The sequence below is a fragment of the Symsagittifera roscoffensis genome, chromosome 2, assembly GCF_963678635.1.
Source record: "Symsagittifera roscoffensis chromosome 2, txSymRosc1.1, whole genome shotgun sequence".
NCBI classification, from domain to species: domain Eukaryota; kingdom Metazoa; phylum Xenacoelomorpha; order Acoela; family Convolutidae; genus Symsagittifera; species Symsagittifera roscoffensis.
In genome coordinates this window covers 79,851,730-79,876,601 of record NC_087063.1, presented here as the reverse complement: position 1 = coordinate 79,876,601, position 24,872 = coordinate 79,851,730, and the positions used below count along the sequence as shown (strand labels likewise).

At 35.5% G+C, this 24,872-nt stretch overlaps 3 protein-coding genes across 3 annotated transcripts in view; 2 read left to right on the top strand and 1 right to left on the bottom strand.

The window, feature by feature from the left end:
• LOC134840603 (uncharacterized) overlaps nucleotides 1-24,872 on the top strand; it is a 476,174-nt gene that overhangs the window by 171,664 nt on the left and 279,638 nt on the right. The gene's annotated exons all lie outside the window — the stretch shown is intronic.
• The window catches only part of LOC134840604 (large ribosomal subunit protein bL19m-like), a 250,826-nt gene that overhangs the window by 197,869 nt on the left and 28,085 nt on the right, over nucleotides 1-24,872 (bottom strand). The gene's annotated exons all lie outside the window — the stretch shown is intronic.
• Nucleotides 670-7,431, top strand: LOC134840008 (protein phosphatase 3 catalytic subunit alpha-like). The gene is made up of 6 exons (XM_063855635.1): nucleotides 670-1,129; nucleotides 5,378-5,605; nucleotides 6,343-6,680; nucleotides 6,778-6,903; nucleotides 6,976-7,126; nucleotides 7,238-7,431. Exons 1-6 carry the CDS (start codon nucleotides 670-672, stop codon nucleotides 7,429-7,431), a joined length of 1,497 nt encoding a protein of 498 aa, XP_063711705.1.

Here is a 24,872-nt window from a genome sequence, read left to right as displayed (position 1 = left end):
ACTACTAGAACCACAAAAAAAATCTTTTTAGAATCGTCTAGCTGTAGCGACCTTCAGACTGTTATGTCAGGGAGCTGGAAAAGTGAATTTTCCAGGAAGTGGTCGAAAACGCATTCTCAAACCACTGAATACTTTGACTGCGGACCGTTACCTTCCTCCTCTAAAAGCTTTCACTTCGCACAGCGGAATCCGAGGGCAGCTAAAACTTCGGCAAAAATAAAGGTACCGAAGGTTTGGCCAGTGAAGCCAAGCTTGAATTTCAGAGCACATATTTCTTCTAAAAGAGGCAAACTCAGTGTATTCGGCCAATACTTCGTCACGCAGCCTCCTGTGGCAAATTACAAAACATCTGACCTTGAAGAAGTAGATTGATCTGTAGTTCCGCTATATGATTAAATTACCTACGACAAGCTTCTTTTACTTATATAACTTTGAAAAATGGAATATTTAATTAAAAGCCGTTATATACCCATAACTTGATAAGCATTACTTAGGTTTAAGAAGCCTGCTATTCTTTTTAGTAAAGTCGTGATCAGAATAATTCTTTGAAATATGCTTTTTACACCATGTGAAATTAGTGTGAAAACTTTTCTTGCTTTCAACGTTCAAAAATTCCAATCTACAAAAAATGTGAAAATTTGATTTGATTGTTTTCAATCCTTGTTGGACATGGAGCGTCCTTCGACTGCCCAAACTTCCAGAACTGCTAAAAGTTCTGGCGGACAACCTACACCAAGACCGCTTCCTCGAGACAAATTAACTGTGGAGCAAATGTTCGACAGTAAATCGATTCCCAAATTGGAAAAACTCAGAACCCATTTGAAAAATGAAGGTCGATTACATGACAAATGTGTAGTGAAAATTTTGCAAATGACGCGAAGAATTTTGCAAAAAGAGGAAACTGTTCTGCAAATTGCGTCGCCTGTTACTATATGCGGGGATATCCATGGCCAGTTTTACGATTTGTTACGGCTCTTTGAAATCGGAGGACCCGTTGGCCATGTTGACGGTACTAGTCAGTACTTGTTTTTGGGCGATTATTGTGACAGGGGCATGTTTGGAATAGAATGCGTGCTATTACTTTTTAGTCTAAAGATTGCCTATCCAAAAAGAATTTATCTCCTTAGAGGTGAGTATACTTAAAGTATATACACCAGCTCAATTAATATAAAGGTTAGACTCTGTTTTGCCGTTCCACAAGAGTAACTTTCAGATCCTTGTAAAATGGCTTGATGAAGTTAAAATTAATATCCTTCCTAAGAAATAGATTCTTAGATTTAAAATAAGTATTATCCACAACAGAAAAAAACAAGTGAAGTTACATTCAGTTGCCTGGCGGAGAACTGCTTTTTTACCAAAATTAAGAAACTTTAGTTAAGCATTCTTTTGATCATTCGTCAAGCACAGAGCACATATCCGATTTTTGTTACTGATGAATGAAAAAAAGCTCCTTTATTTTTCAACGGAACAAAAAAATCTCTATTAGGGCATCTCCATTAAAATCTTACTTGAAAATGTCTAGAAAAAAATGGAAACTTTCTGCAAATAGAATAATATGGTTCCTGTGCATCGCAGATGAGCTATCAGTAGGCCGTAACAGTTCTGTCGAGGATAGTCTATTCGTATTATCTCCCCATAATCCAGAATGTGTTATTTTGCTGAGCGAATCTCTTTTTTTGCGACTCAAGGCCGTTTTCTGGCGTCTATAGTGGTTCCATTATTGCAGCCGAAATTGATCAGACTGTGGTAGACCTGAAGCTAGAGGACAAGTGCGAGTTCATCCTCAAACACTATAATTGCCATCCCGAGTCAAGATTTTTCACCTAATTTGAAGCAAGATTGGAGCGGTTTGAGCGGTTTTTTGAGACGATTGCTCTCAAAATCTTGCTTCATACTGAGCGGTTTGAGCGGTTTTTGAGCGGTTTATCTTAAAAAAACGCTCAAAAACTGCGCAAGATGTGAACGGTTTTTGAGCAATTTTTCTAGATAAACCGCCCAAAAACCGTTTGCGCGGTTTTTGCGCGGTTTTTTGCGCGTTTTTTTTTTAGATAAACCGCTCAAAAATGCTCAATATGAAGCATCATTTTGAGCGACATTGTCTAAAAAACCGCTCAAACTACTCAAGTCGCTCAAATTTTGTCTCATATAAGGTGGAAAATCTCGACTCGGATTCCAAAGTCGGAACATCAAAAGCAGCTTAGATTTTGAAAGCAGACGAGGAGTCTTAGCCATAGGTTTAATGATGCCGAATCTAACTTATAAAACGCCGAATCTCACTCTTAACTAAGACTAATTATCCACTTTTTATAAAATCGTTGGTCGGTTAACTGCGTCCTAATGCTTGCCTCTAACTCTGTTACGACCATATGTCAGAGTTCGACCGAAAATCCATAGTCGAGAAAGCCCTATAGTCGAACTCAAAGTCGAAACAATGAGTCGAGTCGGTCGGCTTTTGAACGGTTTTTTGAAGCAAGATTTGAGCGGTTTGAGCGGATTTTCCAAAATAAAACGCCCAAACCGCTCAAATCGCTCAAATCTTGCTGGAAAAAGCGCTCAACCCGTTCAAATCTCGAATCGGGATGATATGGGATCGATTACACGCTCTGACAATCTAAAAGTAAACGCTTTACCCTTATTATAAGTGCCTCTGGTCCAAAAATGTCAAACAGTAGGCAAGTTTAACTGCTCCTCAGTTATTAGGCAAGGCTGACTGACATACTGAATCAAATTGGTAAACTGGTTTTCAACATAGAACTGATATGATCCAGTTTTGTTTAGGAAAAAAACCAGGGGAAAAAATTTTCAGGTAAAAATAAAACCAAATTCACTTCAAATAGCGGTTTTTTAGTGAAAACGTCCTTCTCGTCTTATTAAAAAGCATCGCAAAATTGAAAAAGGTTTTGAACGGCGTTATTACTGGTGGCGACAAATTTTGTTCTCGAGTTTGTACATTTCTACGCAAAACCAGCTTGCCGTAAGAATGTGATAACAGATGAGTGGTTAACAATTTGAGTTACTACGAGCAAATGGCGGCAAATCTTCTACCCAGTTTTGTAAATTTACACGTACAATCAGCCAAATTGACTAACTAATGCGTGTTTAAAGGTTACATAGCAGTATTTAGACAACCGCGTATTCAGACTCGTCAGTATTTAGACAAATACTGTTTCAACCAATCGGAATCGAGACAAAGAAGAAATTAATATATAATTGTTATTTATTTTGGATTAATCATGTCTTTTCTCGATTCTGATTGGTTCATATAGTATTTGTCTAAATACTGACGAGTTTGAATACGCGGTTGTCTAAATACAGGCTGCACTCCGTGTTTAAAGTATTGAGGTACTGTCAACTAGTGGCAAGAAAATTTGCGAGCGGATTTGTACATTTCCACGCAAAATCAGCTTTGCTATGAAAATATACTAACAGATGTGGCGTTATCATGATTAATTATTGTTCCGATTTTCAAAAAAGTGAGGAATATGAATGGTTGGTATAAATATAATTATAAATAGGTGACTTTTTTATTCAGACCAATTTTAGAAAAGTTGACTCAAATTCGAGCTTTTCTTTTTAGTTTTTGTCTACACAGTGGGGGAAAAACGACATTAAAAGTTTTGACGACAATTTTTAGTCAATTTCCTTAAATTGTTTTTATTGCTTTTTTATAGCAAACAGGTGGCCTCAATGAACATATGGAAGTCTGTTTTCGACCTGGTTTTGAATCCTTACAAATTTTTATCAATTTTTGAGGAGTTCGATAACACATATCTGAGTGTAAATTTCAGTTTGCCTACGTTTTTTGAATGATTTGGCTGAATTCTTGGAAATTCCGTTTCACCTGGTCTCAGATATGATCAACCGTCGACATAACCGGTAAACAGAGGAAGACAAAAAAACTCATTTTTTCTACAATAATTGCTCACTTGGTGCAGTATATACGAAGTTGTGTTTTTGTGCTATAAAAAATCCAAATTTTGGGGTACTGTAGCATAAATGGCAAAAAGTAAAAACGCAAAACTTAATTTATTTGTCAAAGGCGAACAACTTAAAGTTGTATCTTTCAAAACTATCGGCGATACCAACCCAAGCCATCTTTCCGTGTTTAACCCAGTGATGTCTTTGCCTCGCATTTGTTTTTTGTTATCGGCTTTGTGAAAATCAATAACTTTCTGCCCATCTATCCTTGTTATCGAATCAAAACGGCTTTTCATGACAAAAAAGAAACCGTTTCCATTATATGTTCCCCTGCAAATGCTTAGTGGCAAAAACCTCTGTAATTTGGACAGAGCATGATATAACAGAGCATGATATAACAAATCATGAGTTTTTTTAATTTGGTTTATTAGAGGCCTAAAACATCAAAAACCGTTTTTTCTCACACAAATTTTTCGTCATTCATTGTTGACGGTGTCAATCGATATGTTGTTTGAAGATTTTCAGCAGCAGCAGCAGTTGTCGTCTTTTATAGCAAATTGCACGCGTTCTGTGTTTCTTAACCGATGATACTTTTAAAATGGCTGTCATTTCCTAATGTATTGACGCATGTACAAAGTGGAAGGCTAAATGGTGATTCTTATTACTTTTTAAAAAAACTGATTATGGAAATGTTTACCACCATTTCCTAGATAGCTTTTTATGCGCATGCGAATTGATGCTGCAGCCGCTGAAACTCATGTGCGATATTACGGAAATTTGTTTTATGCATGTCATCAGTTCGGGCTATTGCAGTGAGTCGCTGCAAAATCAAAACCCCATAACTATTAATCAGATGGGATTATGCCCGGAGTGTTGACAGGCCAGAGATTTTTTGTTTAAAACTTCCTAGTTTAGAAATTAATTTAAAGAAAACAGCAGGAAGCGATCATTGTTAAATTTTTGTTCTTTCGCAAATTAGTAAAAACTTACTATTTAATTTTGAAGATGCAAAACAAATCAAGATCATACTTTTACTCAGTTGAAAATACAACCTTTATAAAAGTCTCAAAGAATATTTGTAAAAAAAATAGCTTAGTAAACGGAAGAAGACACGAGATGGATATCCATAAAATCATGGCCTCTTGTGTCTAATCAATGTCCATTTATTATGCGCATGCGAATTGATGCTGCGCAGTCTCTGAAACTACTGTGCGATATTACGGAAAAAAATTTTGATGCAAATTTTGATACTATGACTCAGATTCAAAACGATAGAGGATATCAGATGCATCAACAGGTTTCAGGAACCCAACAGAACCTAAGAGAAATTCATGAATCTGTTTAACCATCGTCTTAGCTGGGGTTCAGTTTTTCTGGGGTTCTGGACCTCTAGCAAATTATAATAATTTTTTAAACTAAACACTCGTTAACATTATGATAACGCTACCGCTTGGTTTAGGAAACCATGAATGTCGTCATCTAACAGACTATTTCACCTTCAAGAAGGAGTGCATTGTAAAATACTCTGACTCAGTGTACAATGAAGTAATGAATACATTCGATGCTTTGCCTCTGGCTGCAATTGTGAACAAACAGTTCTTCTGTTGTCACGGGGGTCTATCTCCTAGATTCAAAACGATAGAGGACGTCAGAGGCATCAACAGATTCCAGGAGCACAACAGAAAAGGTAAGATATTTTCCTTTTTTTGTTACTAAAGGAAAAATCAATATAGTTTAGAGAACAAAAATATATGGAATTTAAAAATTTGTTCGATCAGGTGAAAATTTAAGAGAACTAAATAAGACCAAAGACAAAAACCTATTTTCGCACAAATAGCTACGGTTTTTCCCCTGAGCGTGTTTTTAAGATATCTTTCAACCGAAAAAATGAAGAGATGACAAAATTTGCTCGGGTATTCGACCCCCTGACCGCCTTAAAGGGGCGCTCTTTGGTACCATTTTACATCAATTTTTGATCAGGCAAACTTTGAAGTTTTTCCGAAGACGTTTTTTGAGCCAAAATAAACTATGTTTGAGGGTAGAGCACACACCAAAAAAACGCGTTCTTTTGGACAAAAGCTTTCAAAAAGCGTCCAAAAGGATTTTTTTGTCCTTTTATTTCAAAAAATTGCCGGCCTTACAAAAAACTGGCAAAATAGGGTCTTGATCGTGATTTGGGAGTGCTCGAAGAATCAGTTTGGTCGACCTAAAAATGTTTTTTAAAGTTCTGTCTCTGATCTCAATTGCGTTCTTCACAAACACTCTCGGTCGGGAAAATAGGGTCTGTGAACCGATTTTGCAAATTAAATTGTCACCCAAAAAATGGTCAAAACATTTTTTATGGATTTTTTAAACTTCGCTTTGAAAAGATCATAGACTATCCCCTGTCTCTAACTATAATCATTTCATGCTTGTATTTTGTAGGTGATGCAATGACCGACTTGCTCTGGTCGGACCCCTGCAAAAACTACGGGGTTCAAGGGGCCGAATCTAAAGACGGCGAATACTTTTTGCACAACGACGCCCGAAGAATATCATACTACTACACATACAAAGCAGTGTGTGAATTCCTAGAAGCCAACAATCTCCTCTCGATTATAAGAGGCCACGAAGCCAAAGACGCCGGGTACGAAATGTACAAACGAAGTCACAGATCTAAATTCCCTTCTTTAATTACAATTTTCTCCGCGCCCAACTATTGTGACAGTTACAACAACAAGGCTGTTATTTTGTGCTACGACAAAGGTCAATTGAATATCAAGGTGACTTTATTGTAAAACTTTTCTCTTCTAGTTCCCTATAAGTTAAATAATTTTTTGGGGAAGATTTGTTCTGACAAACTGTTTTTTTTTCGTTCAGACATTCACAGAGTCATATCATCCGTATTGGCTACCAAACTTCCAGAATGGATTATCGTGGTCGCTTCCATTCGCCGCTAAAATGATCACAAATATTTTATTCACCATCATCCAAGTTTGCACAGAAGTAAGTTTAAACTATATATAAAAATATATTTTAAATGCTTATTGATTTTTTCAAAAAGTAGCTAAAATTCAGGAAGAGCTCTCAAAAGTTGATTCAAACGTCTCCGAAACGAAGCACCAAAACAACAACAAAATGCTCCTGGACAAAGTCAAGGCGGTTGGCAAGATGCAAAAATATTACGACCAAATTGCAGAAAATAACGACTTGGCTCTCAAACTCAAGGGTAAGACAAAACCAAGTCCCTTAAAGTAATTTCATTAAAGTCAGTCTGCGCAAGTTTTTTGAACTCTGAACAATTAACGTAAGTTTGTAATATTTCTTATTCAATGAATAGGATTAGCGGAAGGCCAGAAAAAGCAGCTTTCAGAGGCTGAAGAAAAAGCTCTGATGGACGAAGGTCATCTAGACTTTAAGCAAGCAAAGAAGATAGACTCTGACAACGAGCAGATGCCGGCGAAGCGCAAGCGCTCTCGCAGAAGACGATCCGTATCTACGGGCAATGCGTCAACAAGTGCTGGCGAAACCTAGCTCGCTATTATGATGGCAAACTTTGACTTTATCTCAAAACATCGACCTCTTTTTTCCATCCTAAGCCAGATTTGAACTGCGAAGATAAAACTGGACCGTTCAAAGAATTCAAACTTTTCTGTTATCTCAAAAAAAGGGTTTGGAAGTTTGTATGGGTATTAGTTCAGATCAATTGATGTTTTACATCTTTCGGTGCATACATTTCCGTGTGTGACGGATCATATTGCAGTAATTTCAGGTTGATCTTCTCAGTTTGAGATGGCAAGCTTATTTTGACACAACTATGGAACGCTATGAAGCCTTTTCTGTGAACAAAAAAACGCGCGCTTAAACCTTTAAATTTTTTAGTGACATGTTTGAGATTTATTTAGACAGCTCGAACTTTATTCGCGCAGCTGAACCGAATTCATTTCTGTCTGTTATATTCATTTTTTGCTTGTCTATGTGCTTACTTTTTTATTTGATGGTATATGGTTTGAAAACCAGTTTTGAGTTTAGAAGCAATTTTATGACACATTATTTCACCCAATTCAAGTCATAAAAAATTTAAGTAAATTATTTCGTGAATGAGGTTTTTTGTTCCGATGGTCGAGACTTAGAAATACTCTGACTTTATTATGATATTGATCTAGATATCATTAGATGCTGGAAAAAAAGTAAGTTTATGGCAGATTTTTTTGTTCCGGTGTTGGAAGGTAGAAAGTAATGTATATTGGGTTTTTCTATTATAGCCGTCCAGCTAAATAGAGCTCCCAAAATTGAGGCTATTGTTGAGTGTAAGTTATTTTTTTCCAAGAACAAACATCATTAAATTAAGGCCTCTATAAATAAAAAAAAATCGTTCTGTTACAATGTGTAACAGAACGTTTTTTTTTCACCTATAGAGGCCTTAATGATGTTTGCTCTTGAAAAAAAAATATTTTAATGCTCTAAAAACTAGAAAAGTGCATTCAGGGCGGATCTAGGATTTTCTCGAGGGGGTGGGTGGGGCAGATTTTCAAAAAAATTTCGAAAGTTTGGTCGACGGACCTTTTCTTGGGTCGACCAAATTGATTTTTCGAGCTCTCCCAAAGCACTAAAAAGTCCCTGTTTTGGCCAAATTTTTGGAAACATTTTAGAAACATTTTTAAAAAAATTAGGTAAAAAAAAGGCCCTTTTTGGAAAATATTGACCAAAAATTGCGGTTTTTCGGCGCCCTCCCTCAAAATAAGTTAATATTGGCGCCAAAGGCGCCTTCAAAAAAATTTTAGGGTCCGTCACCAAAATGGGATATCTCAAAAAAGTACAAAGGGTGGACCCTTTGGGTCGGCAGGGGATCGAATCCCTAAGAGGCGTCCGCTCCCCACCACAAGTTTGAAACACCCACCTGCAAATCATCTTAGGGAGAGTATGTAAACTTGGTTCCAAATTAGATTTTTTTCAGCCAATCACACTCGACCTTCTTACACGCAGAGCTACGCAATTTTAATCCGAAGTAAATGCTCTGGTAGAAGAACTGATGGTGGTAATGACGTGGTAAAGATTGAAATTAGTTGAAATTAGACATAACCAATTGCAAAGTTCAGTTACATAAGACAGGCCGGGATTAGTACGAAACTTTCCATTTACATTTAGAGAGTGTAATTTCACATGCAATTATGGTTAGCTCTGTAATTTTTGTTATTATGAACGGATCAACCGTACAATTTACCCCGCCCTAAGTGATCAACCGTAGAATGTCCCCCCTAGCCACGTGTTTAAATTTGAAAATTAATTCTGTATAATGTATCGGTTTCGAAAAAACGGCCACATAAAATTGGTGTCTAAGTTTTTGGCTATTTCCAGTTCCCCCTTTTGGATTTTTCTGAAAATTAATATATGGAAATCAATTTAAAATGAAGTTTTTTTTACTATAAACTACCTTAAAACTGCCTTAAAACGTGAACAAGTGAACACATTCTGACAACTTTTGTTTCATGCAAAATGCCGTTTGAACAGTTTTTAAGCAACTTAATTTTCGCAAGGAGATGGGAAACTGGAAAAGAGCCCAATTTTTATGTGAAATTGCGTTAACCTGAGCTAATGTTAAAAAAAACAGGTAAAAAAGACACTTTTTGGAAAATATTGACCAAAAATCGCGGTTTTTCGGCGCCCTCCTTCAAAATAAGTTAACATTGGCGCAAAAAGTGTCTTTAAAAAACTTTAGGATCCGTCACCAAATTTGGATATCTCAAAATAGTACAAACGGTGGACCCTTTGGGTCAGCAGGGGATCGAATCCCTGAGGGGGGGGGGCTTCCGCCCCCTTAAATCCGCCCCTGACATTGAGACAAAGTTTATAAAAAACTCCGATAGCAGAATCATCACTGTAAAAATATGCAGATGTATTGCATATTTTTGTTTGAGAAGTCTTAAGTCTTAGAATTGTTGAAACGACGTAAATCAGTGATTTGGAAAATTAACTGAAATACTTCAAAACCTGAAACACTTTTATAGGGCTCAAAATAAAAAAAAAATTTGAGCTTACAAATGAAACATTTCTTATAAAGGAGTAATCTTTGAGTTTAAACTGCAAAGGTTATTTTTTCTCAATTGTCTGGTACTTTTAAAAAGCAAAGCTCACAAGACATCTAAAGTGAATTTCTTAAAAATCTACCATGGATAATTCTGAAAGTATTTTCACGAAAAATTAAGACTCCGAGTTACTCGGATGATTGTCGAACCGCGGGTTGCCAGCCGAAGGAAATCTTGAGATTCGTCTCAAGTTTGTTCCTTAGATTCACTTATGAGATTGAATTCGAAAACTATCACCCAGTCTTTTAAAAAAGTGAAAAATTGGCAGCTTCTTAGACGAAAATTGGTGGCGTACCTGACTATTCATCTTCTTCGGAAATTTGACAAACTTGTCGACCAAAGAGTCCCACAATTTGGTAATTTGTATAACACTCAAATTTGATAAAATATTTTTTATGGGAATCTTCGGCGCATTTGTGCTCTAAAAATTTTGAAGACTTTCCATGCTTATCCTGACCAGGGGCGGATTTATGGGGCGGACGTTTTCTTCCTCAGGGATTCGACCCCCTGCCGACCCAAAGGGTCTCCCCTTTGGTACTTTTTAGAAATCCATTTTTGGCCGACTGACCCTAAAAAGTTTCTAAAGGCGCCTTTGGCGCCAAAATATAATAACTTTGAAGGGGAGCGCGCGCCAAAAAAACGCCATTTTTTGTCAAAGCTTTTGAAAAAGAGCCCAAAAACTGCTTTTTTGACCTCCCTTTCAAATTTCAAAAATTTACCAGCGGCGCAGAAAATTTGGCCAAAACAGCGTCTTTTTAGTGCTTTAGGAGAGCTTGGAAAATTAATTTGGTCGACCTAAAAAAAATCAAAATTTTTGGAAATCCGCCCCCTCCTCCTCGAGAAAATCCTAGATCCGCTGCTGATTCTGGCCAATAAAATGGTTTGTTTTGTTTGGCGCTATCCTCCCTCAAAATGTATGTACGCTTACACCAAAGTTATCTTGGAAATTTTTAATATTAGAATGATAAATCAAAAACAAACAATGGTGGGGGACCGTTTGAGTGGCAGGCGTGTCCTTAATTAATAGCTTGGAGGATGCCAGTTTCCCTTTTGAACTCCCTTCCTTATGTACTCACTAGAAAAAAAATATCCATGCAATTTTTTTTCAAAGAAAACGCAAATCTTGCAAAACTTTGGGATTTGCAAACAAAGTTAAGTGGACGGAAAAACAAAAATGAGAGCCAGTTACTGTTGTAAGAAATTGTTTTTTAGTCTTGTCCTGTTCTTTGATCTCATTTGCTGCTTTAAAAACTTCTGCATCTGATTTCATCCAAACCAAGAGTTGCTCGGCTCAATTTAAAATTGAAGGTGATTGTTCCAAATTGGTGGTATTCTGATTTCTGACTTGAAACGTAATGTTTCATCAAATCCTACCGCATTCTTCGACTAGTTAGGTTAAATAGGTCAAGTTGACACCCCCCTTCATTAGAACAAGTTAAGATCTTCCACCCCAGCGCTTAATTTAAAAACAAATTTGCCAAGCGCTGCATGTAAATTGTTCGATTCTGATTGGCTGAAAAATCCCAACTTAGAACCAAGTTAACATCCTCCCCACAAACGGCATGGTCCAATTAACTCAAACGGCTTGTTCCAATTAAATTATTCTAGGTGGCGCCGTTGCTGTTCCGGGTTTCTCTTTGATCGTTGATATCGGTCTGTAAACTTGGTACAGAAATGCAGTGGGGCGAGGTAATATTTAAATTTCCCTTGAGTTTTAATGAATGAACTAAGCGAATGAAAGTTATACACGCTCGGAATAGAATCTAATCTGACATTCAGTACTGACAAAGTACTGACGCAAACTTTACTCTTAAAAGCATTTCATACATCACACTCCTTTAATACAAAAAGATATATAATGGAGTAAAAAAACATATCGTAATTTTACACAAAAATTTTACTTCCCAAATGCATCAATATGGTTTTAAATAATTTGTAACGACTGTATTATATGTCAATAAAACAAAATCTTTCCAGACAAATCGCAGAAAGACAAGATTCTAAAGGACAAAGCTTATTTTTCAGTCAAAGAATTTCATTTGACACGGAAGGCCTTATATCGCCATCTTCATAGGTAAATTCATAGATAATGGTCCTTGTAGACGCTTTTACACACTACGTAGCCTTTAATCCTGTTATGCATACACGACACTATATGAACACTGGAAAACTCGAAATCCTTGTTACAAACAATGGAGAAAAATTCATGAACCATGAAAGAACTTTATTATGCCACTTAAATAATATCAAACACACATAGAACCTCACATGTTCCATAGACAAATGAACTAATTGAATGAATGAACTGTTCATTACAAGAAAATCTCCGATGTATCATTAACGGAGACTTGCTGAAATAAAAAACTTGCTGAAATTTCAGAAGATGTTAAATTGTTTCCACTAGCATATAACTCCCAAATCACAACAAATTTTGGATTATCACCGTTAAAAAATAGTTGTTGACCAAAAACCACCAGAACCAATAATGCTCACAGCAAATTATTCAAATCTGCACAAGGATATAGCCAATCACTGTCAAAAGACTCTTTTGGCTACAAACTACCACCTAATAATCATGATTAAGCTCATTTTCATCACCCAAACAGTTTAAAATTAGCCTCTGGTACCCACACAGAATGGATTTTATATCACAAGGAAACTTATCAAAAAGTTGCAAAGAAATAACTACAAAGACAAAGGTTTCATTCACAATTAAATTCCCGTTTTCTAACTGTTTTAGATCTAAAAATAGAGACATTTGTACTTTAATTGCAGGCTTTACATCACAAAAAGAAGTTTCAAAACATTACAAGCCATTAGAAAAAGGCCAAATCGAATTTTGAAAAAAAAAATACAAAAGTAACTTACAATTTAATTAATCAAAATAAGAAGGAATTTTTCCAACATAAAAATAACTACTAAGCATAGTAGTCCAAAAAATTTGCTCTTCGCGAACTAACACAATTATACTCTTTTACGGGACCACACATTGTTGAAACACCTAAAATTAATAATGATTCACAAATATCGGAAAATTCAAACACAATTCCACAGCCCCTCATTCCTAAAACAAAAACTACATCACAAAGCACCTTCAAAAATCAGCCGAGAATCAAATAAAACAGTCGTTGTTTAAAAGAAAAATTACCACCTAAAATAAAAAAAACTCACAACGACGCCAATCAGTTCCAACTGAGAAAAATTAGCAAGAAAGATTATAAAATTTTTGTTCTTCAATCTAATTTATTCAGAAAAATAATTTCAATAAACTTCTATCTGATTCATACACTGCTACAATAATATCAAATCTTTAATTCAAAGTAATGATTAAAAAGACAGCAAAATAGACAATTCTCGATGTTCTATTTCCAACTTTTTCTTATTTCTATTTATCAGAATTAGTCAAAGATTATCAACCAATCATATCACTCGAAATCATCTCCTTTTTATTCAACACCACTGTTTTTATTAGCCGATATAACTCTAACTTGAACCTGAACTAAAACTCCAACTCAAAGAACGTTATGTCAATAATCAGCAGAACCCTTATAATACTCTAATAAAACCATATCCAAGTTGCAACCCCCTTCGATCAATCAATCCAAAAATCAACAAAAATAAATACCTTCAGATCCAAAAAATTACCAACAGGAAATTAGGAAATTAGCTTTCAAGAAAACTTTCATAAGATTGCCCAGCCAAAAGACAATCTACCAGCCATAAACTCTTACATGCAGCATTACCAGAATGGATGGTATCAGCCCACTGCCTCCCACCCCTCAGCAAGCCTCAGTACAAACCAACAAATTTTATTCCAACAATACAGCAAGATCCAAACCAATCAAGTCATCAAAGTCGAAGTCAAAAACAAACTACCATCATAGACAGACAACTAATTCATCCACTACGAAATAGAAACCTAGCAACACCAAGAGTTCAATTCATTATACCTTCATAAACCACATCAACCCCCTTAGATCTTCCAAGTATTATCATTCAAAGTACTACCCCACCTACAGGTACAATGTCTTAAAGTAACCATTTTCATGCATCAGAACACTTAGGTTCAACACCATCATCTAAGCAAATTAGAGAAAACCCTTTCAACACGCCACCTCCTCAAATAGACTCCCCCTTTGAATGAATTGTCCATTTACTAAGGCGAACCAAATTTTAAGTTTGAACCAAAAGAAATTTCCCTGGATACAACCTTTTCATTACCTGAAACACTTTTTTTTTCATCAAGACCTTTGTTGACAGGTAAACACCGTTACTACTATTTCAACAAAATTACAAAATCAATTGAACGACCGGTTTCGAAAATTTCTAAACACAAGTAAACCCCTCCGCTTAGATTGAAGTTCATTCTTAGCAGCACCTCCATTTTTTGGACAGCACTAAGATAGTAGCCGCCTCCATAATTGGGCAATGAATAGACTACAAAACACGCACGATAATCATAAAGACATTCAAGAATATAAAATTCAAATACTTTCACAACAATGCCTAGTTTCAAAAACAATGAAACAAATGTAAATCTAAACAACTTAGTACATCACCCAATACCATTATCTCAACCGGAGATAACTGTACAATCATTACACCCTCCATTTAGGTGCACAGAATTGTTTTTTAGATACGAGAGTTACACTAAAAAGACAAAAAGCCTCATAACTTTCTATTAAACTTTTTCAGGACTATCGTATACTTTCAAATTTTAAATATTTTGTCAGAAAATGTCTTTTCCTTTTTAGTCAACCTTGAATCTACAAACATTAATAAGGCCTCACAACGAACAGGACCCCAAGTTTTCCTCGTTACTCATTATGATTGCGAAGATCACTAACAAAAAACGCTATACAAACAGGCACTTAACCAGGTTACACAATGCGAATCTGAACCACAAGAAACAGAATCAACAAGTGTAATTGCAACACATTATTCAAAAGCTCGCGCAACAACTCTATCAGGTTCTAAAATTAACAAAGTTTTCTGAAAAAAAAATCAAATTGTTATCAAGTTTCAAATGGAAACAAAAACAGACTCAATCTTGAATCATTTTATTAAAACAACAATAACAGATTATAACATTTAACCTGGAAGACTGTAAAATTTAATTAGAACGCCTAATTATTTAAACAAATCAAGGAAGTAATTAAAAACTTGTAAATTTTAATGTTTTTCCAAACTCAGCACAACTTGAAAAACTAACCAAGCACAATTTGAAAAACGTCAAGGCCATGTACAGCTTGATGGAAAAATGTCTCATCACGGTGCCTACGGTAGGTTAACATATGGTTTACACGATAAAAACTGGGTACCTTATTCAGGAATTAAAAATCCTTCAAACTGTCAAGCAAAACTCTGGATATCAAGAAATAATGTTTTTTGATCGGAAGATTCATTTCGAAATATTACAATTCGCACGTGACTTAAAAGTATGACACCATAGTCTATCAAAAAAAGTACCTTGTAAAAATGATCAAAGGTATTGCGACCCCCAACTCGCACTCAGGCACTCATTGTTTGGTTCCCGGAAGACACTTGCACAACATACAAAGTTGCTAAAATCCACGCAAGAAAGATGAAGTTTCCCAAAAACTTCTCATTTGAACCATACTTTTCGATCAGTTAAACCATGATAGGAAACGATCAATCCCAAATCCATATAAAATGTCGATGGAAGAAAAAATTAATTAACACGTTTTCAAATCTACCCTGAAACAGAACAAGCATGTAAATATCCAAAACCAATTCTTCCCACATATTCTGTAGAACTACTTGTTGAATTTGATAAACGATTTGACGTGAATACAGGAAAGCTCATAGTTCCCATTTCCCAACCGAACTAAAACAGAGAGGATGAACATTCTCAACTACCAGTCAAATTTTCGAAAAACAGTGGGACCACAGGAGGAAAACTCCTACCAGAAAAACGTGACAGTACACGTTTAGAAGAACTAGTTCTATTTCTATACACAATATTTGGCGCAATTCCACGTGACTATCATCTTGATGTGAAACTTGAAAATACAATTAGACGAGTTTTTCAAGAAATGTCACTATATGCACAAATTAGTGACGATAATAAAAAATATCAAGAAAACCCAACAAATACGACACTCCACAAGCTAATACAACTACTACACCACAGCACCATCACATTTACACAATTTACCAAAGCAACACTCTTTACAAAACAAACAACCCAGAATTTTAACGAAATGCACTTTCTGTAGCACAATGAAAGCACCAAAATAACAATATGCAACGAAGCACCTTATCACACATCATTTCAAACACAAAATATACAAACAATTCTCGAACAACCACACACATTAAACTTTTGTGAAAAAATCTTTTTTGTCCACGATGAGCCGACAGATTGGATCACCTAATCGTTCACTTTTCTATCCCGCCGACCTTCACCGACACGACTCTCACCGACACGAGTATGAACCAAAAGAAATTTCCCTGGATACAACCTTTTCATTACCTGAAACACTTTTTTTTTCATCAAGACCTTTGTTGACAGGTAAACACCGTTACTACTATTTCAACAAAATTACCAAATCAATTGAACGACCGGTTTCGAAAATTTCTAAACACAAGTAAACCCCTCCGCTTAGATTGAAGTTCATTCTTAGCAGCACCTCCATTTTTTGGACAGCACTAAGATAGTAGCCGCCTCCATAATTGGGCAATGAATAGACTACAAAACACGCACGATAATCATAAAGACATTCAAGAACATAAAATTCAAATACTTTCACAACAATTCCTAGTTTCAAAAACAATGAAACAAATGTAAATCTAAACAACTTAGTACATCACCCAATACCATTATCTCAACCGGAGATAACTGTACAATCATTACACCCTCCATTTAGGTGCACAGAATTGTTTTTTAGATACGAGAGTTACACTAAAAAGACAAAAAGCCTCATAACTTTCTATTAAACTTTTTCAGGACTATCGTATACTTTCAAATTTTAAATATTTTGTCAGAAAATATCTTTTCCTTTTTAGTCAACCTTGAACCTACAAACATTAATAAGGCCTCACAACGAACAGGACCCCAAGTTTTCCTCGTTACTCATTATGATTGCGAAGATCACTAACAAAAAACGCTATACAAACAGGCACTTAACCAGGTTACACAATGCGAATCTGAACCACAAGAAACAGAATCAACAAGTGTAATTGCAACACATTATTCAAAAGCTCGCGCAACAACTCTATCAGGTTCTAAAATTAACAAAGTTTTCTGAAAAAAAAAATCAAATTGTTATCAAGTTTCAAATGGAAACAAAAACAGACTCAATCTTGAATCATTTCATTAAAACAACAATAAGAGATTATAACATTTAACCTGGAAGGCTGTAAAATTTAATTAGAACGCCTAATTATTTAAACAAATCAAGAAAGTAATTGAAAACTTGTAAATTTTAATGTTTTTCCAAACTCAGCACAACTTGAAAAACTAACCAAGCACAATTTGAAAAACGTCAAGGCCATGTACAGCTTGATGGAAAAATGTCTCATCACGGTGCCTACGGTAGGTTAACATATGGTTTACACGATAAAAACTGGGTACCTTATTCAGGAATTAAAAATCCTTCAAACTGTCAAGCAAAACTCTGGGTATCAAGAAATAATGTTTTTGATCGGAAGATTCATTTCGAAATAGTACAATTAGCACGTGACTTAAAAGTATGACACCATAGTCTATCAAAAAAAGTACCTTGTGAAAATGATCAAAGGTATTGCGACCCCCAACTCGCACTCAGGCACTCATTGTTTGGTTCCCGGAAGACACTTGCACAACATACAAAGTTGCTAAAATCCACGCAAGAAAGATGAAGTTTCCCAAAACCTTCTCATTTGAACCATACCTTTCGATCAGTTAAACCATGATAGGAAACGATCAATCCCAAATCCATATAAAATTTCGATGGAAGAAAAAATTAATTAACACGTTTTCAAATCTACCCTGAAACAGAACAAGCATGTAAATATCCAAAACCAATTCTTCCCACATATTCTGTAGAACTACTTGTTGAATTTGATAAAAGATTTGACGTGAAGACAGGAAAGCTCATAGTTCCCATTTCCCAACCGAACTAAAACAGAGAGGATGAACATTCTCAACTACCAGTCAAATTTTCGAAAAACAGTGGGACCACAGGAGGAAAACTCCTACCAGAAAAACGTGACAGTACACGTTTAGAAGAACTAGTTCTATTTCTATACACAATATTTGGCGCAATTCTATGTGACTATCATCTTGATGTGAAACATGATTATACAATTAGACGAGTTTTTCAAGAAATGTCACTATATGCACAAATTAGTGACGATAATAAAAAATATCAAGAAAACCCAACAAATACGACACTCCACAAGACAATACAACTACTACACCACAGCACCATCATATCTACACAATTTACCAAAGCAACACTCTTTACAAAACAAACAACCCACAATTTCAACGAAATGCACTTTCTGTAGCACAATGAAAGCACCAAAATAATAATATGCAACGAAGCACCTTATCACACATCATTTCAAACACAAAATATACAAACAATTCTCGAACAACCACACACATTAAAATTTTGTGAAAAAAATCTTTTTTGTCCACGATGAGCCGACAGATTGGATCACCTAATCGTTCACTTTTCTATCCCGCCGACCTTCACCGACACGACTCTCTCAACTCAATCTCAGATCTCAACTCCCCCCTACCGGTTTTTAGCCCCAGTTTTTCATCTAACTAACCATACATGGATTCTGAGGACTCAACCCAAACATTGTTTAACACTTATTCCCATTTAATTAACCACGCAGTTTACACATCCGATTAAAAATTTTTAGATTACGGTCTAAGCCCACTAATTTCTAGCAACCACCTTTCCAACCCATAACTTCCCCAAACCCTATTAAAATTTCACTTCAAATTCTTACCATACTGACGCTACACCCATTCTCTCTCCCCTTTCAAGTAATGCACCCGATGTCCCTAGCCCAATAACTGATGACCAGCTTAAGCTTGATCTAAACAATTTGCTTTACTGATCAACCGCAAATTCATAACATAAACAGTCCACTAACGTTTCACTAATTAACTCACTTCACTTCAATTTTCGATTCATCTACATCATCTACCCAAATGCCCCCAACCGTACACACTTTGTCCTTATGAAGCGGAAACACCACAACAACTCACCACAGTTCTTACTCAACCGCCCAACATCATCCCGATCCCTTTAAAGTAATCACCCCCATCACTCTAATACACCATCATTTTTAGTTCAAATTCTCCTCTTCTCCTCCCATTACCCGTATAATGACACAGAAAACCAAACCCAACGATTCCTATGTACTGAAGATTTTTCCCTTCTACATACCTTATCTTGGCTTCCATACTATAATCTCACTATAGCTATCAAAGTTCGATTAAGACACACAGCCTATGACAAAGAACTTTGCAACATCGACATCCACCAACTCATCACTGCACTACACTTAAATCATTTCACTAGCTTTGGCTTTTCACAGACTCTTAGTTGAGTCATTCCACGCAAATTAAACCAACTCCCAATAACTCACAGTGTTCACACAGTAATACGTTAAATGGACGACTCACCGTATGATATTGACACCGCAGTAAATTTTTATTTAACAGAGAAAATTTCCTAAAGACCAACTACATCATCAACCATATTAGCACTAACAAAAAATTTGATCATAAAATCATCCACGCAATATAGAACACAAAAATTATGAAACAAACTTATGATACAAATAAATTTGATGAAAATGATCACTTTCAATTAAACTTGAATTTTCTTGTCCCTCATGCTTAAAACAAACTAAACTTGCCCGTTTTCATACTCGCATACTACAAATTTATTCAATGTCACTTTCTTTACAGTTCACGATCTCACAACCCACATCAACGCTACTTGTTTATCAACTCTAAATACACATCAGCATACTTCCCTAACTTCATCTACTGCATAAAGACAATATAACTTCGCAGCAGCCTTCGCAACTATCATCACGTTAGACAAATTAAACATATTTCGCCTCTCAGTAATAATTTCCCATATGAAGACTGCCGCCCCATTATGATCCCGCATGATTACATCCAACCAGTTGAAATTTATCTTCTAAAAAACATCCATAAACTAGGATTTAATCTTTAATTGATAATTATCTAGGTTTAATCTAGTCCAAAATTTTCCGCGAGATCTGAAAAAGTTCACATCATCCGCTCACTCGAACTAGACTGAGCAACTCTTCAGAAACAACCTAACTAATAAAAAAATGCTTTTGTGAAAACAATTAATAAAGATCATAACTAAAATGTAGATCACTAAGACGATTCAGATATATACATAATATAAAGTAGTTCTCAGAGCAAAGAAATGATCACCAAAAAGGAGATGAAAATTTGACGACCTCCGACTCTGTAATGGCAAATGTTTTGGTTTTCATTGCCGCAGTCAGAACTCTCACAAGATGTAAAATATGGAGCCAGTGTCGCAGCAAAAAATCCCCTTGAATTAGAACACTGGCCAAATCGATGTTGAACTCAGAAATAAGAATGCTAGACAATTGACGCTTCAATCAGAGAAGTCAAACCCCATCTCGCTATTCGATGAAGAGATCGGATTGCACGCAGTCTATTCCCTTTTCACGAGCAACTGTTTTCTTCTTTTTCTTAGAGGTAACTATTCCGCAACACGAGCACTGTTTCTCTTCTCTCTTCACTCCTTTTAAGAAATCTATTCGAAAAAAAATTCTCCGTCTGTCCTCCACAAGAAGTAACTTAAAAACTTAAAAAAAAATCTCCTAATTCCGTGTTGGTGAACCAGTTTAAAACAAGTCACAAAAATTAGTGATAACGTATCTCTGTAAAAAACTTAGAACTAACCAATCGTGATCCTTGACTATACTTGTCTAAAAAGTATTAAAGCTGAAACTATTTATAGTTTCAGCCAGAGAAGAATGAAGTTAACTTAGCAAACAGTTGCTCTTCCTACGTTTCACTTCTTGATTCTAAACTTCGCAATAGTTCCAGTATGAAGTAATCAGTATTCCATAATTATTGAGACTAGGAGATATAGAAGAAGTTCCACGAACCTATCCGGCCGAAAATATGATAGCGTGACGATTAGACGGTGTACCATATCCAAAAGTACTTTATTAGAAAGCCACTTCGGACTGAAACTCATCTGGCGCGACCAAAAGAGTCTAGAACAGAACTCTACTATTTAACATATAGCGAAACAAAAAAGGTTCTAGCAAACAAGATCTAAAACGCCAAAACCATTCATAAACCAAATTAGTTATAAAATTAGCTTTTTTCCACGTCACAAAAAATATAATCAAATCAAACGAATTATAAGGTTGACACCAGATACAATCAGGAAGACAGACCGAGCCTCAACATCGTAAGACGAAGAAGCAGACTACCACGACTGTTTCTCTACAATATCATATATGCAATACAATTTCCCTCATTGAGATAAATTGCAAAATGTGAGCAGTATGATTCATTTCAAAGCTATATCTCTCACTAGGATAAAAAATTATTCGCTGTATTATCAGTCAATTACACCCTGCCATCCACCTCAATTCTTTCAAATCGGCAGTAATTTTCTGAAAAATTTATAAAATTCATATTTTTTGAATGAAGAAAATACAAAAATTAGTTGAATAAAAATTTTATGATTTTTCTAAATAAAAATACGTATCAGTTTGTTGCTTTTTTGTTATTGATCCTTTTTTATCTGAAACTTACATAAATTGATCAAAATTTAAACTTAAATCCTAATCTTTTTTTAAAATAATCGACTTCAAATAAAACTTTGTCAAGAATCATGCTTGTTTAATTTCAACCTAAAGTATTTCCTTGGACCAATTAAAGTTTTTTCGACACTACTAATACCCAACTTTTACAGCTAGTTTCCAACAAACTAAAACGTCGCTTCACTTTCCAACCCCTATAGACGACCCTTGACTAACTGATAATTTCCGACGACTAACCATTCCAATTGAGATAAACGATGAACAACTTCGGTTACTCATACATTGTTTGAGCCCTACCTCTTAATTGACTCAGGCCTAGAATAATTTTTAAATTTAAAATTAGTCAGAACTAAAATGGTATTTAACGATGTATTTATTATCTAAATTTACTTGAGCCTTTTAGAATGATTTACTATTCTCCCACCCTTGATTTTAAATCAAACCCCGACTATTTAATATTAGGGTTTTTTAAATGTAACTTATACATTTGAGAGCACTACATGATCGTTCAAATGAATTGATATACTCTCTCCCCAGCCCGTCTCTTTAAGACAATCTACCACGAGGATTAGGATGACCTCACAAAACGTAAGAATAAACTTAACTCAGCAAAAAATGCTATTCCTAAGTTCCACCTCTTGATTCTAAACCTCGCAATAATTCCAGTAAAAAGTATTCAGTATTCCAGGTCTATTGAGACTATGAGACTATTCATAGCCAACTAGAGTCATAATTGTTTCGATAGGTTTTAAGCTGTCAATTAAAAGAGTCACTAATTGTTTCTTGAGATTGATTAATTGGATCTTCAAGGGATAAATTTCATAATCGGCGATTATCATACGCTCCTCAAATCGTTATGGTAATCGGAGGAAATCAATAAATCTTGAACTCTCCAGTTTAACTAAATTTTGAAATTGTACCCTAGCTTTCACTTTTTTCCTGTTATATGGCCCAACATTTTCCCTTCTTGAAAAAAATTGTAAAATATGTTTCACCCGCTAAAACATTTTTTCCGTAATCAAATTTTTAATTATATCATCGTTTCTGAATTGAATGTGTACTGGCGCCAACCCAATTAGGGATATCTGCCCCAATTACGGAAATAATCTGTTCAGTTTTGCAAAATCTCAAAACTGACAGTTCAGTCTGCGCCGTTCAGTCTATTTTTCATCCCAAATACTGATGTAGTTGTACGTTCTAGGTTTGTAAAATCTCAAATCTTGACGGCGAGGAACGTGTAATGACGCTGTGCATTCTATTGCTCATCCCAAATACTGAAATCGTTTGTTCTAGTTTTGTAAAACCTCAAAAGTTCTTGTTGCAGTTCACATGAATCTTAAATACTGATTAGTTTCTTCCAATTTCATTCTAATTTCGTTCCAATTTACAGTACAAATTTTAACTCAATGAGAAAATCTCAATGATACTGACAAGTTTTTTGCAGTGTCAGAATCTCAATTACTGACAAAATCCCAATTATTGACAAAAAGTTCTGCAAAACTCCAAGTACTGATCTGCAAAATCGTTGCAGTTCTGCAAAATCCCAAATACCGACAAAATCGCAATTACTGGAAAAAAAATCTGCAAAATCCCATATACTGATTATAGTTCATTGCAGTTTTGCAAATTCCCAAAAAATGACAATCAATAGTTTGTTGCAGTTCTGCGAAATCCCAAAGAATGGCAATCCCAAATACTGGCAATCCCAAATACTGGCAATCCCAAATACTTGCAATAACCAATACATCAACCGTACTTTTTCCCCAACTGATTTAGGGGGATAACAACTGGGGATCTTGTTAACAATTTCTCTTCTCCTAATGCAAGGGGGGTAGTTAACAAGGTATAAAAATCGTGGGGGCATATTGAGGGGATATATCTTTATAGGGTGGTGTTGCGCATTATCTACTATGGTGGGCAACCCGGGTCGTTACAAGGTACCAAAGGGGAGAAAAAAACAAGATCCAAAACCGCGGTTTTGAATTCTGTTATTTTCTACCCTTTATGGTACGTTGTAACGAATATGCCATTAAGAATTTTAATTTAATTTATTATTTCTTGTAAATGATTTTTTAGTATTGAAAAACCGCGGGTGATCCTACATATCATTTTATTTTAAATTTTTTTTCAGGTCTGATTTGATTTCAATTTTTATTCGATTTCCTACATTCATTACCGATCAATCCGATATATGACAGCCTTAGAGTGCAAAAAAAAGTTTAACCTTATCCTTAACGTTTTTCTTTAAGTGTCCTTTTTTTCATAAAATGGATAATAAATGATTTCAAGGGTAACAAAAACGTTTTGCATCTCAGATAAACTCCTCTAACTGATTATTTGCAAAGGACAACTTCTTTTATTTGTGCTAAGGTTTCAGTTTATCTAAGATTGACAACGGGTGTGATGGCCTGGAGGTGGAGAATATGGCTACCAAAGAAGAGGTCACCGGATCAATTCCGCGGCTCTACAAGATGTTTTTAAAACAACGAAAAAAACGTGAATCACAATTATTGTGGCCTAGAAGACGTTTTTTTTAAAAAAAATTGTGACAAATCATAATAAAATTTAAGGCTCGCATTTCACAATTGAGGTACCGGTTTCACATCCGGAAGGGTATCACAAATTTAATGTGGCAAAGGTTTGATCCTGGATTCCGATATACATAGTGCTTAAGAATTTGCGGATTCCACTAAAATTTATTGACTCTTTTTCCTTTTCCCTCACCTCACATATGAACCAATTTCATTTTATAAAGAGGGCTTTGCTTTTGTAACGAGGGCTGACTTTGTCATAGCCTGTTTATATTCCGCATACCAAATCTTGTAACAAAATCGATAACGTGAAAAAAATTTACTGTCTTAATTTTAATTCTTGACTGATTTCGTTTTTTTTTTGTTTCCAAAGTGCGACCAACTTTTTTCGCAAGAAAGCAACATGGTCCGCTATTTTGCTAAAAAGCCATGCCAGAAGAATGATGCAAAACTGAAGAAACTGATTTGCATGTTCTGCGGCACGGAGGGCTTCAGCGACTGCTATAAAACTGCAGAGCCTGTGTTGTCGCCTGGA

Bases quoted from the DNA above. Each gene is read 5' to 3' on its own strand.
- LOC134840008 (XM_063855635.1), top strand. From the start codon at position 670: ATGGAGCGTCCTTCGACTGCCCAAACTTCCAGAACTGCTAAAAGTTCT. The intron at 1,130-5,377 runs GTGAGTATACTT...CGCTTGGTTTAG, and splicing joins AAGAATTTATCTCCTTAGAG to GAAACCATGAATGTCGTCAT. The intron at 5,606-6,342 runs GTAAGATATTTT...TGTATTTTGTAG, and splicing joins CCAGGAGCACAACAGAAAAG to GTGATGCAATGACCGACTTG.